The sequence below is a fragment of the Pteropus medius genome, unplaced genomic scaffold (genome assembly GCF_902729225.1).
Source record: "Pteropus medius unplaced genomic scaffold, Ma_sr-lr_union100, whole genome shotgun sequence".
Classification (NCBI taxonomy): Eukaryota; Metazoa; Chordata; class Mammalia; order Chiroptera; family Pteropodidae; genus Pteropus; species Pteropus medius.
This window is the reverse complement of record NW_024344378.1, coordinates 43980547-43996179: the sequence shown is the minus strand read 5'-3', so window position 1 is coordinate 43996179 and position 15633 is coordinate 43980547. Positions and strand designations below refer to the sequence as shown.

At 50.0% G+C, this 15633-nt stretch overlaps 1 protein-coding gene across 2 annotated transcripts; it reads right to left on the bottom strand.

Annotated features, from left to right (window-relative positions):
* Positions 1-10591: 10591 nt before the first annotated feature.
* Positions 10592-13622, bottom strand: FAM241B (family with sequence similarity 241 member B). Of its 2 annotated transcripts, XM_039871993.1 has the most exons (4): positions 13501-13516; positions 12449-12555; positions 12077-12226; positions 10592-11377 (listed from the first exon to the last, which is right to left on the bottom strand). In XM_039871993.1, the coding sequence occupies exons 3-4, from the start codon at positions 12167-12169 to the stop codon at positions 11108-11110; spliced, it is 363 nt and encodes a 120-aa protein (XP_039727927.1). In that variant the 5' UTR covers positions 12170-12226; positions 12449-12555; positions 13501-13516; the 3' UTR covers positions 10592-11107. The 2 variants fall into 2 exon arrangements, with proteins under 2 accessions (XP_039727927.1, XP_039727926.1); XM_039871992.1 differs by lacking the exon at positions 12449-12555 and having other exon boundaries at positions 13501-13622.
* Between the last annotated feature and the right edge of the window lie 2011 nt (positions 13623-15633).

The following is a 15633-nucleotide window of genomic DNA, read 5'->3' as shown; positions in this document are numbered from 1 at the left end:
AGAGGAAGTCTGCAGGGGATCATGGGCACCCTGCTGGCCTGAAAAGGCAGGAAGTAAGTGAAGAGGCTTTGAGTTGAGAGAGCCAAGTTCAAATCACTGCTTTCTCACTTAGTAGTTCTATGACCTTGTGCTGTTTTCCCATTTGTTATTTGGAGATAATAGCATTATTCACCTCCCAGGCTTCTGGTGAGGATTAAACGAAATAATGCATGCAAACCCCTTAGCACAGAGACCGCCCCATAGCAACACTCATCATTATAGACTCAGTTCAGAAGACTCTGGATTTGGGACAGACCAGCTCTGACTCATCGTAATATCAAGAACATAAATAAAGTGTTCTTCCTATCAATAACCATTCATGAAGCACCTACCATGTGCCAGGCACTGCGCTGGGCAGGGCTAGAGCAACAGAGAAAACTGATCTGATGCCAAACTTGATGGACCTTCTAGTTTGGTAAGAGGCAAGGGAGAGTGGTGAATGGACATCAGACAAATAATGGCACAAATAATGAATTACTTTCCATTTTGAATGGGAAGCACATGTGCCTCTTCCTTCATGCTGACTGGAATGAGGACATGATGGCTAGAGCTTAGCAGCCATAATGGGCCAGGAGGCAGAGCTGCTGGATAAGAGGGGCCTCCAAGCCTGATAACCTTGTGAAGGCACCCAACCTCCTTTGTATTGTCTACTGATGACTTCTTTTTCATTTTCCTCGAGGAAGATGACTTTTTAATTCTTTAAGGACAGTATCGTTTTAGTTTTTTTCTGTCCTTGTCCTCAAAAAGCTCTGAACAATTGCACTGGAGTTAGTAATAAATGTGCTGCCTCCTCATTAGATCGTAAGAACCTTGGGGGCAGAGGGAATGCAGTGCCTAGCTTAGGGCTTTCCTCAGGAGGGAGTCTCAGTAGCTGTTTGTAGAATTAGTTTAGTTGAGTGAGAAGCAATTGACAAGAGGCAAAAAAATCAATTGACAGATAAATTGAGGTACATGTAAATCTGGGCTAGAAGCCTGAACCATTTCAAGAGATGTCTAAGGACAGAGCTAGAGAGTGGGACGGAGAAACTCGACAGCCAAGGACAGGACCTAACAGAACAAGAGCTGAAGGACTTAGTCCCAGGGAAAGAACTAACGTCCAAAATGAAGTACTTTTGGGGTTTTAGAGGGCTCCTCAGAGGTGGCTTCAACTTGACCCTGACCTTGAGTGTAATATCAAGAGAAGACCCAAGTCTTGGGCAGCAGAGAGACAGGTTTAAAACCTGCTGTGCCGCTTCCTAGCTGGGTGAGTTTAGGTAAGTTGCCTGGCCTTCCTGAGTTTTAATTTACTCATAAAACATTTCAAATAAATTAAATAATATGTATAAGATCCTCCACACACTGCCTGGCACAGGGTAGGCACCTGATCAATTGTAATAATGGCCAACAACCTATCGGGTGCTCTAGCGAACAGATGTTCGGGTGGCCCCGTGATCCTAGCTTCCTGCTGTTTGTGCTTTTCTGGATCTCGTCTCCCTAAGTGTGGGTGGGACCTGTGACTCGCTTCTATCCAACAGAATGTGGTAAAAGTGACTCATTCTTGCTAGTGGATTTTCACCGGAGTCTCTCTCCATTTCTGGCTTTAAAGAAAGAGCTGCCATATATCCTATAGCTTCAAGAAAGTGAATTCTGCCGAGAAATACCCTAGGAAGGTGGAAATGGCCTGTTCCCAGTCGAGCCACTAGATGAGAACCCAGGCCTGGGGTTCCTATTTGCAGCCTTGCAGAGGACCTGGCTAGGCCATGCCCAGAAACCGTGAGATAATAAATGTGTATTGTTTTAAGTGTAAAATTTTGGGTAATTTGTCACACAGCATAGAAAATGAATACAGATGCTATATCAAGAATATTTTGTGCAATATTTAAGAAATATATCACTTTACTTTTGTCTGTATTATTACCTCTCATTCATAGAGAGGAAACTGAGGCTTCGGGGAAGAACTCTGTTACCCGAGGCCACACAGCAACTAGGGGAGGAGGGTACAGGCTCCAGAGACTGCATGATGAAGATCCTTGAGACTGGCCCGCTGGCAGCAGCATCAGCCTTAGCCTTCATGGTGCTATGTATCTGTGTAAAGGCCTTTAAAAGAGTATGTCCTGCCCAGTTCTCCTCCGGCCTCACCCCTCCCCATTACCTAGTACTTAGCTGCTTCACATGGTTCTCTCAGCCACCTGCCAGGTTCCTGAAGGCATTTGAGTCTCCAACCCACATAACTAGGGCACTGGGAGTTGCACCTCAAGTAGAACAGGCTCTGTTTTCCCAAGTGCTTGGGAGCAAAGGGCAACAGCCTAACTCTCTTGAGACTGAAACAGAGGAAACGATGTCGTACTCTCTTCCTGAGCAGCGAGGCTACAACTTGTCACTTTCGTGACATCTGTGTACACCAGGGTCACTGCGCCCTCTGCACCCCAGGGCTGGGCCTGGCCTAATGACCCGACCCCAAGGAGAAGTGCAGCAGAGAGGAACAGGGACACGGAGACTACAGCAGACCTCCACCTTCTGGAGCAGGGGCAACTAGGGGGCCAGGGGACGAGGAGAGTTCTCATCTGGTGGTCTCTATGGGAGGGCTGCAGCTTCATTTAAGAGAGACAGAGGGAGGGAGGCAGGTGTCACTGAAAGCCCAGGGTTCCCTGGCTGGGGGTTGCATTTACACAGCTGACCCAGGTTCTTTCGTTCTTTCCTTCTTCCTACCCTCCTTTCCTCATTCCCTCCCTCCTCTTCTTCCTGCACACGTGCTGGGGCAGGGGCTGGGGGCAGGACTGTCTGCACTTATAATTTGGAGAAATTAAGCCTGAGTGCACAAAGAGACATTCCCGCCCCAATTCTCCCTACCCCAATCCTACTGGAAGTTAATAGGATCCAACCCAGATAAGGGAGGAAGGGTGAGCTCTGGCCTGGGGGTCTCCCTTCTTTTAGTTGGGCTGGTCTCCCATTCCTTCTCTTGCAATTCACTCAACAACCCCTAAGCTCTGACTGCTGGCCAGGCCTTCGTCAGGAGTACAATCCTTGCCCTCAGAAACTCAGTCGCAGGTGTGAGAGGGCAGGCACCACAGACCCGCTCCCCATGGAGAAAGCAGCTTCTGCTGGCAGGAAGGCTGCCCCTCTCCCCTGCTCCAGGCTGGCCCCCGCTCAGCAGGTTTTAAACGGACCATGCAGGTCACTCTGTCCTGCAGCAGAGGCTGACAGCCACTGTCACGGGAAAAGGAACGCTTTGTCCAAGGCACCCGTGGTTGTCTTGTCCCTTCCCTTGTTGATAGCATCTGGATTTTAGTCACTTCATCAGAAGGTCTTTTCTTGGGATTAACTGGGCTCAATGTTACAAAAGAAATACCCTAGGCCACTGTGGGCACTAGCACAGGCCAATGTTTCAGAGATAAATTTCTTAACCACAGTATACTGGTAAGTAGCTGTATTGGAAAATTTTTTAGTTTTTTTTTTTTCTCCTGGAATTTCCAAAACCAATTACATTTTTAATATTCTTGGCTTAGGCTGGTCAATTTCCACCAACAAGCACTGCAGGAAGTGATCTAATACAAACCATCATCCACAGCACATTGCTATGCACCAGGCACCGTATACATATCTGCCATTTGGACCATGCAACCGCCCTAAATGGCACCTTATCCCCATTTCATAGATGAGGAAACTGAGGCATGATAAGTAACTTGCTCGAAAGCATACAACTAGTGAGTGGGAGATCTGACTCCCCTACTCCTTGCCTCCTACAAAAAAGGACACCACGTCCTGAATGACACCAGGCCACAACATCTCATTTATCAAAGGAAATAAGGGTGAGTGAAGACAGGTGAATGTGAAGGTGCTGGTGGGTGCTGCACTGGGTGGGGCTTCTCTAGACACAGCCACCCCAGCCTAGACAGAGCCCCGCCTTAGAAAATAAGCGGGCCCCTCACTGGACCACCTTATGTAATGACAATAAGCTTGGACTAGAAAATTACCGAGTGTAAGACTTCTCATTCTGTCTCCTACCCTGGATGGTGAAGTTCCAGGGCATCTGCTTCAAAATGGGCCCCAACAACCTTGGTGATAGAGCCTCTTTTCTTCAGTCCCCCAGCCCTAGGACCCCCAGCCTGAATCTGCCACCTATCAACTGTGCAACCATGGTGAGCTGCTTTTAAATTCTCCAAGCTACAGGTTGGCCATCTGTGGAAAGGGGAAGACATCTATTTTTCTTTTGGGGAGGATGAAATGAGACGAGGCTCTTAGCATAGAGCTTAGCCCAGGACAAAACCACAGTAAATTGATGCCAATGGAATCGTATGCGTTCTCCACCAGAAACTCAAGTTCTGCTATCCGAATATAAGGTCATTGGAAACCTGGGCTGATTGAGGTGAGCCCTCACCTGGGGCAGGAGGGAGGCTGATTTGATGAAGGGACCGGGTTTGCTGACGGTGGTCATGCTCCTGCACAAATATTCCACCAGGTGGCGCCACGGTACAACATTCGCAGCCCTTCAGGCCAACACGCACAAATTGCTGGGGTCTCCAGGGTCTTCCTGCATAAGGAGAACCGGATTTCATTAGCCAATTCAGAACTAAAGAAAGCCTGAGGCCCTGTCACTCTTCATAGCTTCTCTAAATTTCCTTAATCCAGATCTTCATTAAAAACATGGTGGGAGGGAGGTGGAGAGACAGTGAAAGTGGCAATGGCAAGCCAAGACATCAACGAGGTCCATTGAGCACCTGCAAGGCCCTGTGGCAGGTATCGTTCAGTTTTAGAGCTGAAAGAGGCCTTCAAGGAAATCTAGCCTTGCCTCTTTGTTTTCCAGAACAGAAGGGCTTTCACCTTGGGGTGCAACAGGACTCAGGAGGACGAGTTTCAGGTGAGGCTACCACACTTCCTCACTGAGCCAGAAAAAACCAAGTGAAGACTGAACTGCAAGCTATCCAGCTGTACAGGGAGGGGAGAAAATCAATCAAGAGCGACTTCTGAGGCTATTTGTGCCCTAACCTCTCCTGGCAGACAGGAGTCGCTCCATGAATGTTTGCTGAACTGACTTAGGACCTAGGACTAAGTTTAAACCATCCAAGAGGCTTCCCCCTCAGGACTGGAGAAGGGGACACGTGTCTGTCAGGATCCCCATATTTTAGAAGAACATTCCCATGAAGCAGTTCCAGGTCAGAGCTACAAAGTCCTTGGGGGTCAACCCTCCGTGGTGCAGATGACTGCTGAGGGCAAAAGAGGGTCAACAACTCACCCCCATATCAAAACAGTACAGAACGAAGAAACTTTCTCTGTACTAATATGACACGTGTCCAGGATGTACTGTTAAGCAAAAAAGGGAGGGCATAAAATTGTCTAAATTTCCATCATTTGTATAAAAAAGACAAAATTAGTATATTTGTATTTGCTCGCATTTACATAAACAAATTCTGGAAGGGTTCAAAAGACACTGTAAAGAGTAGTCATAGGGTAGAGGGGGGATGAATGAATGGCTGGATGGGAACAGGGGAGAGAGCGATACTTGTCTCCATGTACATTGCACCCTGCTTAATCTTTGAACCAAGCAAATGTATTACCTTTCAAAGTCTGAATTTTAAAAACAGCCTGCCCAAGATCACAAAATGTTTTCCACAGTTGTGAGATGCTTTTACCAGGTGGGTTATGAAATGCAAGGTGATTGTAAACAATTCACAGAAGCACTGAATCATATGGTAAGAAAGTCATTCCCTTTTCATTTCTCTTTAGCCTTCTGAGTCCATTAAGGAGAATGTCTCGGTGGTCTTTAACACCTCTCTAACTCCTGGTAAACTGCCTTTTCAACAAAGAAAGCAGGCTTAGCCTTGGCCAATAGTAGTGGCTAGCTAAAATGGAATCATGATATTTTCTCTACACTGAATTTATTTGTACTAATGTCTACTATAAATGGCAAATAATGCTGGCTTTCCATTTACTAGAATGAGGCTCCCTTTGCAAAACAGATTTTAAGTAAAATGTGAGTTGCTCTAAAGAAATATATTACATAAATTTTATACCCTAATGCCATTGCTTTGTGAATATGATATTATCAAGTGCTAACCTTGTGCCAGAAACTGTGAAGTGGTTTCCATGAATTAATATACTTGATCCTCTTGCCTCTGTGAGGTGCAGATGAGGACACAGAAGGGCAGGGAGAGAGCGGAACGTGTCAAGGTTAACTGGAGATGGAGCTGGGAATTTGAACCTAGACGTTTGGCCTTCTGCAGACCCCACCACCACTACACACACATACGTACACGCATGCACACACGTGCACACACACACAAACGTGCGCGCGCACACACACACACACAGAGCAGAGGAATTAAAGCTGGTGGCCCAGTGAATTCAAACCAGCCTCCCCCAGTATGTGAGGCGCTTGCCCTAAAGGCTCAGGCTTCATTTGGAACCTCTTCCTCTTCCTCCTCCCAAGCTCTGGGTCCCTAAAGCCAAATGTTTTCATCTGTCCTCCCATCCCCAAACCAGAGAGTCAGACACACACACACACACACACACACACACACACACACACACCATCTGCAATTCCACTGAGTGCTCAACCTCCTTCTGCAACTTTGCCTCTCTGCCTTTTGAGCTCTGGGCAGCAGCACGAGGAAGGCTGAGCTCTGCTTCTCCCACTGTCATGCTCTGTTGGACAGGCAGCAGGCTTCTCTCTCCATCTAGTTTTGGCAGCAAAGCCCTCTGCTGCCCCCTCCCTGACCTGCACCACTGCTGCACAGTCCTTCAGGGACCCTGTGCAAGGTGACTGGATTTCTCCCCTTGTCAGTTTGCAATGAAAATGTCTTGTGCTCAGGAATGAAAGTCCAGAGCTGGGAAGCTATAGGGGCCACCCAGCCTGGAAGCTGCAGCCAGTGTCCTCTCACCCAACCTGTGTCCTCTGCCCTCACAGAGCAGATCTCATGGGCACAATAGATCCCAGGCATAGTGACACCTATTTCTTCCTTGTCTCCCTCTTCTCTGAGTGAGCTTGGGTGACTCCCCTCCTCTTTCTGGGCCACCTGCACCCTCTGCACAATCAGGGTCAAAACTATCCCTATCCCCACCCCTGCCATCTAAATTGCCTGGAGGGCTTTGTAAGAGGCAGGTTCTGGGGCACATCCCTCAGCACCTCTGAGAAAGTCTACAGGGAGGCCTGGGGATCCGCATCTGTAACAAGTCTGTAACAAGTCTGTAACAGATTCTGACAAGCAGCCAAAGACCCAAAGGCGAAATAGAGGCCTAGTTGGGAATGTGGGCTTTGGCCTCGGTTTGAATTCTAGCTCCACCCCTGGGTTGCTGAGGGTCCTGGAGCAAGTTATAAACGCTCTACAGTGTGCTCAGCAGTGACATAAAGATGACAGGGATAATACTTAAGTCACAAATTCTGGTGACAATTAAATGACATAAAGTGCTTCACACAGTGTCAGACACACAGAACACTCAACAAATTCGCCCTGTCCTGACACTCAAGACCTGCAACAAGCCCCTTAGCTGCCAGGAGCAGAGGAGCATCTTCATTTCTTCTCTAACAGCTAGGGAGGGGGCGACACTGGTCTGAAAAGCCTAGCAGTACCCCAGCCAGAGGCCCTCAGTGCCTGGGACATTGTGGTCGCTCTGGGCCGAAGCCGTGTCCTCTATCCTTCTCTGTCGCCCACCATGCCAAGGGTAATCCCCGAGGCTCTGAGGGGCAAGAGTGACGCAGTTCATCATCCCTTCTTAGAGATGAGGAACAAGGCTCGAGAGGCTAAGTGAACTGTCAAAAGTCATGGACCCACAAAGCAGAGCGGGGCCTGCAAACAGACTGGCTTTTTCTGGCGCCCAGCTGGCCAGGGTGGGGGTATCACCAGCTCAGGTGTCTGAGGGCAGAGGCTCTGCCACCACACCAGGGCTTCTTCCTCAGCTCACACAGCTAGAGTCCCTAGTTAGGGAGTCTGACACTCTGCCTCTGCCAAAAGGCCAGGCTCCGGTCCTAGTCCCAGGGAAAGGGGGAGCCAAGAGAGGGCTCCTTGGCGAGCTAGCAGAACTGGCGCACTGTTTTGCCCACTCTCGGGCTTGGTGTCTCCTCTGGGGAGATAGAAATGTGACCCCATCCAACCACCTGCAGGCTATCGGGTGGGCGCGGGGAGAGGTAGAGCTCAGAGAACAAAGGACTAAGAACTCACGGAAGGAAGGGCCCAGGAGGCCGGCGGTACAGGAGATGGAGTGGGAACAGACGGTCAAAACTGGCAGCTCCACTCTCCAGGCAGCCCCAAGCAGGGAGTCGAAATAACTCCACGGTGGGGTGGGGCTCCCCTTTCCAGCCCCACAGAGGCAGCGGAGGCCTGGTGGGATCCAGCTGTGACTCATGTTGGGTGGCATGGGTAGGCACGGCTCTCCCTGAGGCAGCCAGGCTGCAAATCCAAACTGACACGGAAACACAGGGCTTCGCGGATTAGCCCTGGAGATTAGCGGAAACCTCCCCAGAAATCTGCCCTCAAGGCAGCCCAGTCTGGGGGGTCCTGTCACACAGCAGGTGGGGGGCAGGGTGTGGGCTGAGGATGAGGGCCCACCCTCCTCAGTGAGCCTCCACTTAGGACACACACTAGGCCAGTGCGCCCCTCAGCCTCACTCAGAGGCCCATCAGGGCCTGCATCCAGCCACCAGAATAAGGAGCCTCAATCTGCTCGAACACATGTGCCCTAGGATTTCTCACTGTGCAGGCGAGAGCCTCTCCGAAGGCATTCAAACAGGAGGCAGAGACGCTTATGGCTGACACAGGCTGCACAACCCCAGGGCACCTTCCCTCCACCATGCTGCCTCTACCGACAGGCCAGGCCGTCCCAGCGCACTCTCAGGCCCTGGACTTCGAAAAGTGGGGCAGAGCAGTGTTAGCAAACTCTGCCAGAGCTTGAGGGGCACAGGGACAGTAGGCTGAGGAAAGAATGGTCAAGAGGTAGGTCCCTGGGCCTCCAGCCCAATCCAACATGGCAGCTCTGCTGGGATTGTGTTGTGTATTTGGGCTCAAGCAACAAACGAGACAAGACACAACTCTTCTTTCTCAAACAACTCACCCAACTTAGGCTGGATGACAAGTCCCTGGGGAGGCTGCCTCTGCTGCAGTGTGGCCGCTGCTGCCCAGGGGTCGTCCCACCTCCCAGCGCCTGCTGGGAAATGAGGCATGGCCCTTCTCCTCCCCCAGTGTCCTAGTCAAGGGCAGGGAGTAAAGAACTCTCAATTCTCCTCAAAGGGCTTAGGATTTGGGAATGGAAACTGAATTCTAGAAAAAGATAGTCCTTAGCCCTAAATTTGGCTCAGATTCATTATCTCCTACAAGGTATTTATAGCTAAGTTGGAGGTCCACTTAAGATTTATGTCTTCAGAGAGTCTCACAGGGGAAAAAAGAACAGAAAACTCAGCCAGAGACACAAGCTGAGGAGGAAGGGGGAGGGTGTCTCGGGGGAGGGGAACGCTGGGCGGGAACAGTCTTTCCCTGGCGGCTACTAGGCAAAGTGGGCAGATGCACCAGGGCAGCAAGAGCTGCACAGGGAGCAGCCAGGACACTGGCCAGGGCTGGCACCGCCCTCCCTTGCCCAGGCCAAAGAGGCTGCTGGGAGGCAGTCTCCTTTTGTTGTCTGCGACTCCCCTGCAAGGGCCCAGCACCCTCTTCTCTACATGCCCAACAGCCTCTGAGAAATAAAGACACAGAGAAAAACGGAGAAAGCTCCCCAGGAATGTGTGTGATAAAGGCTGCCAGCCCCCTCGAGGGCAGCAGGGGACACAGGACCTAGGGAGAGAGTCCTGTTCTGGGAAGCAAAGTAGGTTGTCAGGAAGGGTAGAATCAATCTCAGTCTCTCTCCCCTGTCCTCCCCTACATGCATCCCATTATTGTTTCCCCAACACTGGCCTTCAAGAAGCACCTCCAAATCCTGCCTTACTCCCCCAAACTTCCAAACCCCAAAGAAGAGATCTTAAGAAGATTCTAAGAAGAGAGTGAAAGATCTGGTCCTTGGGCAGGGGACTAAGTCCTCAAGTTCACCAAGCCTCTCTCTGACCTTTAACCCTCAGCGACCCAACACCACTCCCAATCCCTGGGCAGGGCCTCCGTGCAGACCCAAGGCTCCCCAGACAAAACTCAAAGCCTCTGCTTACAAAAAGCAGGGCACCCTCACCCCCCACGCACTGAATAGTTACTGCCAAGACCCCCACTTTCTACAGAGAGTATGCTGCAGACAGAGGCTAGAAGAGGCTGAGCAGCCTCTGGTCAGAGGCCCTGGGCGAAGGAGACCAGTACCCAAGCTGTCCCAACCCCGCAGCTTATCAGCCATTTTGGCTGGAGGACCCCAGCTCAAGGCTAACCTCAAGCCCAGCTTCTCAGAGTGAGCCCAGAAGCTATTCAAGCATCAGACAAGGGGCCCAAGTCCAGGCTTTCCCTAGATCCCCTCCCAGGTCCCAGAGCCGAAGGAGAAAAGCTTGGAAACCACCCGCCAAGGTCAAATGCTCACTTCTACCCTGTTCCCCAATCCCAATCGCTCCCGACCACCTTCACCACGTCTCCCAGAACCATGTGCAGCTGTATTATTATGAATATCTTTACATGGACTCAGTTTTAAATTTATTTATTGAAAACACCACAACAGAATGCCAGTACCACCTGTCATAAATAAAAGATAGTCAATAAAAATATACTGTTAAAACAAAACAGGGCTATAAAAGTCTGGAAACTCTTCCCGCCTGCCCTAGGCCCAAGGCCTGCTCCCTAGACATGGGAGAAGCCAGCATGTGTTCCAGGGGCATGAGACATATTGGCACCAAGCTCAGACTGTCTTCTTGGCATAAAAGGATTGGAAGAGAATGGAAAGGGAATCCCTTTCTTGCTCTGACTAGGTGCTTAATGCAGGCTCAATACTACCTAAAAACATCTCAAGGGAAGGAGGGCATCCACCTGATACTCTGGGAATGCTGGACTAGAGGCTCCGTCTGCCTCATCCTTAACACAGTGTGGAAACGTTGTCTGAGTACACCTTCGAGGCACCACTAGATCCCCTCCCCGCGTGCCTGCTCTCACACCAAGGCCTAGCAACTCTTTCTCCCCCAACACTGGACCCCCTGGTAGAGGTCACCGCTGGCTCAGGTGGGACACCAGGTAGACGAGGCCCACCAGCAGGAGTCCACGCACGCCGAGCATCATGAGCAGGAAGAGAAGCAGAATGGAGGTCACTGGCTCCACGGCGTGGTTGCCAAGATGCCACTGAGGGAAGCCCATGTTCACCAGCTGCCGGTTGAGGTCATTGAAGGGAGACTGAGCAGCACCCAGCCTGGCCCCGCCCTGTTGCTGCCGGGGGCCGGGACCCCCCAGGGGAGCACCATGACCCCTATTGAAAAAACTCTGGAAAGTGAAGACAGACAGAGAGAGAGAGACAAATGAATCCAGAGAAAGCTTCCCTGGAGCTGAGGCACTGGGCAGAAGGGAGTCCTCTGGGCTGGGCCCTGCCCTCCCCCACAGCCACCCAGAGCCGTGTCCTCCTTTCTCAGCAATCTCCAGATGCCACCCACAGGAATCCCAGCCACTGAGTCACGAGCTCTCAGAGCACAGAAAAGGCCAGTCCGAATTCCCCATGTGGTGCCTGGGACAGGAGAGATGAGGCGGGTCAAGGCACGTTGGACTACAGGGCATAGTATTCAGACAGGCATTTTTAACACTTCTTACTCCTTCCTTTAAAATCAACATCGTGTGGCTATGGGTTCATCTCCTCCACTTATTCTCCATGTTCTCTCTCATCCAAAGGAAGGAGGCTGGTTCTAGTAGAATTTACTAACCAGGTTTAGGGAGACAGAGCTCTTGGGTGTGAAATCTGGGAGGACTACTCAGAGAAGAAAGAGCAGGAAGGCAGGGGTCTGGGCAATAAATCTACTGTGGCTTTCCACAAGCCTCGACACCCCACCCCTCCCCAGCCCAGCTCTCTGCAAAGAGAACTTGGGGTTAGAGAAGGTTAATGACCAGCAAGAGAGCTTCTGGGAGCTAGAGAGTAACTAGTACAGAGGGCAGAAGCCAGCTGCTCCCCTACCACGGGGGCCGGGTGCCTACCTGTCGAGGGGTGCTACTCTGTGGCGGGGTACTGGTCCTTACGCGGGGGTCGTCATCCTGCACGATTTCTCCATTGGCCAAGATCCGCACCATCCTCTCAGAAACTCTGGATCCCTGCTAGGCTGCACCTTTCCTCAGACCTCAAAAAGGCTGGGGAAAAAAATTTATCAGAGATAGAGAGATGCTTGCTTTCGGTGGAAAACACTGCATTCTGGGTGCTCACACTGGTGACCCACACTGAGCAGGCACCGTATCTGATTAATAAAAAGAAGAAAGGTAAATGCAAGTTGTTTGCCAGACAAAAATCTTTCAGACACTGAGTCCACTGGGGAAACTATCAAAAGGATCCTTGGAGATAGTTTTATTACTAACCACTATCAGCGACGATGGGGACGAGAACTTTGGTGTGGCCCAGACACTGTGGAAAGTCCATTGAAGCTCATCTCACACCTCCCAACACTCCTCTGAGGCAGGTCCAGCTACAGACCCAGAGAGGTATATATAACTAGCTTGCCCAGGACCATTCATCTACCAGCAGCAGAAAAAGAAGGAGAAACTGGAAAGTCTGGCCCTAGGTATTTAGTATTTCTCTGAATACTAAATACCCATCCAGGGTCTCAGGATCTCCAGAGTCTCAATTTCCTTGCTAAATAATTGGTCCAGTGTGCTGGGAGTAAATGCCAAGGACCTCTCCTTCCCAGGAGAACTGGGTCCACTTAAGAACCACTTTAGATCCACTGCCTGGCAGCAGACCACACTGGTGGCCACACACCCCTAGCGCTGCATGGAGGAACAGACCTGCAGAAGGTACGCCCCTCGCCTGTACCTCACCTCAGGTAACATCAATCCCTCTTTTGTTAAAAGGAGGCCAGGGCCAGCCTTCCCAAAATATGGGATGGGGATGTTTCTGTGGTTCTGACAAAGCCCCACTCTGCAGACCCCAATGTGTCCATGGGCTAGAGGTGGGGTGAGACTCCTTCCATGTCTCTCCCTGGATCTGTGTAAAAGTCATTTTTTCTCAGGAGACAAGCCACAGTTTTCATTTAAATTCTCAAAAGCACTAGTGACACGCACGTCAAAAGGGGTTAAAGAGACCGTTCTCTTCGCCCGTGGTCTGGAGTCTGAGACAGGCGGGTCCCCTTTTAGAAGCCTGCTGGCCCCTGCAGAATGCCAAGCGGGTCGTGGTCCTCTGCAGTCCCTTTGTGCTTTGTCATCCCGCCTCTCTGGGTGGGCTGTGGGCGCTGCCAGTCCTCGGTGCACCTACGGATGGCGGGGGTGGGGTGCTCCCGGGGCGGGAGGAGCTGCGGGCTGCGGGCTCTGGGGAGACGGCGCTGCCTAGGCCGCTGAGCCCGGCCTTGAAACCAGGCCCACGGCATGAAAAGGATAAGCCCCCACTTTCCCACGCCCGGGGCCCGGTCACCCACCTGCAGGTGCGACTCCTGGCCCCGGCGCCGTCCTCTGGCCGCGGCTCCCAGGCCGCTTCCTCCCACCTGACCTCACAGGAAGCGCGCGCGCAGCAATGCGGCCCAGCGGGCGGCGCAGCATCGCCCTCTGCAGGCCTCTGTGGGAACCGCATCTGCCAAGCGCGGTGGACACCTAGCAGGAAGCCGGAGGAGGAAAAAAGAGGGCGGGAGAGGAAAGCAGGTGAGGACCATCGGGGTGGGAAGAAGAGGAGAAGGAAAGGGAAGCGGAGCCAAAACGGGAAACCCCAGGGCGTGGGGGGCGCCCCTGGCCTGGGAGGAGAGGTGGGCACAGGCTCAGCCTACCAGTGTAAGTTTGTTGAACCGGCTCCATGGATGCCCCTTGAGTAGGCCCTAGCCCTGCCCTCAAGAAGCTCCAACTCCAGTAATGAAGATAAGGCATGAAGCACAGGGCAGGTGCGACTAAGTGCAACGTGAAATAAGGCAGGCTTCCTGAAGGAGGCAGCCTTTAAGCTGGAGTCAGAAGGATAGGTAAATTATTACCAAAACAGGGAAATTATTACCAAACAAGGAAAGACTCTTGACAAAGGGAACCACTTGACCAAGAGTGAACAATCAACTTCTGCCTCTTTCCTGATGTGTTTGAATCGCCACCCTACCCCACCTCAACTTTCACATGTTGTTCCCTGTGGACCTGTCCACCAGTAGGAGAGAATGAGCTCTGCAGTGCCATGATTTGGGTTCAGATTCCAGACTCTGGCAGGTTGCTGAGTTGCTCAGTGTCCTCATCTGCAAAATGGATATATTCATAGCATTTACTTCACAGGATTGTGCGAAGATTAGTGCCATGAGAGTCCTCGGCACATGGCAAGGGTTGCTAAACATTAGTTAAGATTATCAATCAGTGGATGTTTCTCAGAGTAGGCAGATATTTATTGAGCATATATTAGGACCCAGATGCCCGCTAGCCCCTGGGTGGAGGGAACAGAAAGAATATATAAAGAACCTCTACAAATGAATAAGAAGATGGACAATTAATAAAAACGTAGGCCAAAAAAAATGTAGGCAAAGGATTTGATAGAGCAAATTAAAAAAGAAGAAACCCAAATGGCCAATAAACTCTTGAAAAAGGGCTCAGCATCATTAGCAATCAGGGAAATACAAATTAAAATCACTGTGAGACCACCACGCATTCATCAGAGAGACTATAATTTAAAAGTCTGACAACACCAAGTATTGGTGAGTATGTGCAGCAGTGGGAATTTCCACACATAGCTGGTGGATGTGTCAGTTGGTATAACCACTTTGGAAAACCATTTGGAATTGCTTATGAGAGGTGAATATTTACATTCTTTATGACACAGGAGACAAAAGTGAATGCTTGCACATACCAGATCATGTGTACAAGCATTTTTCATAACAGAGACTGAAAAAAATTAAAATGTCCATCGAACTAAAATAGATAAATTGTAGTTGAACCGTACAATAGAATGCTATACAGTGAAAAAGACTATGAATTCTAAATGCATGCAATACCATAGTTGAATCTTTAAAATACTATGTTGAACCAAAGAAACCAGAAGCAAAATAAATCGTACTTATGGTTTCATTAGTATCAAGATTAAAAGAAAGTAAAATTGAATTACATCATTTAGGGATGCATACTTGAGTGGTGAAGTATATTAAAAAGTAAAGAAATTATTACCAAACATTTAGTAATTCAGTTTTCCTAAATTTAAAGGAGTATGGCAAGGGGTACGCAGACAGTAGGCAGAGTAGGCTATGAGGTGCTGGCAATATTCGATTTCTTGACCTGGTTGGTGGTTTTATGGGTGCTCGCATTATAATATAATTTGTTAAACTATAGGAAGAAGAAGGAATGAGTCAGCTTATCCAGGTGGTGGTCAAATAGGTCTATTCTTTCATTAAAGGCAAACTAGGTAGGGATTAAGTGTGTGGCTTCTGGGGACAGTTGACTTGGATTTAAAATCTCCGGGCTTGCTACCTCCTTGCTGTGTGACCTTATAGAATTTGCTTAACCTCTCAATGCTTCGATTGTTTCATCGGTAAAAACAGGGATGATAATACTATCTAATGTGAAGATTAATAACAGACATGCAGTAAACAGTACCGGAG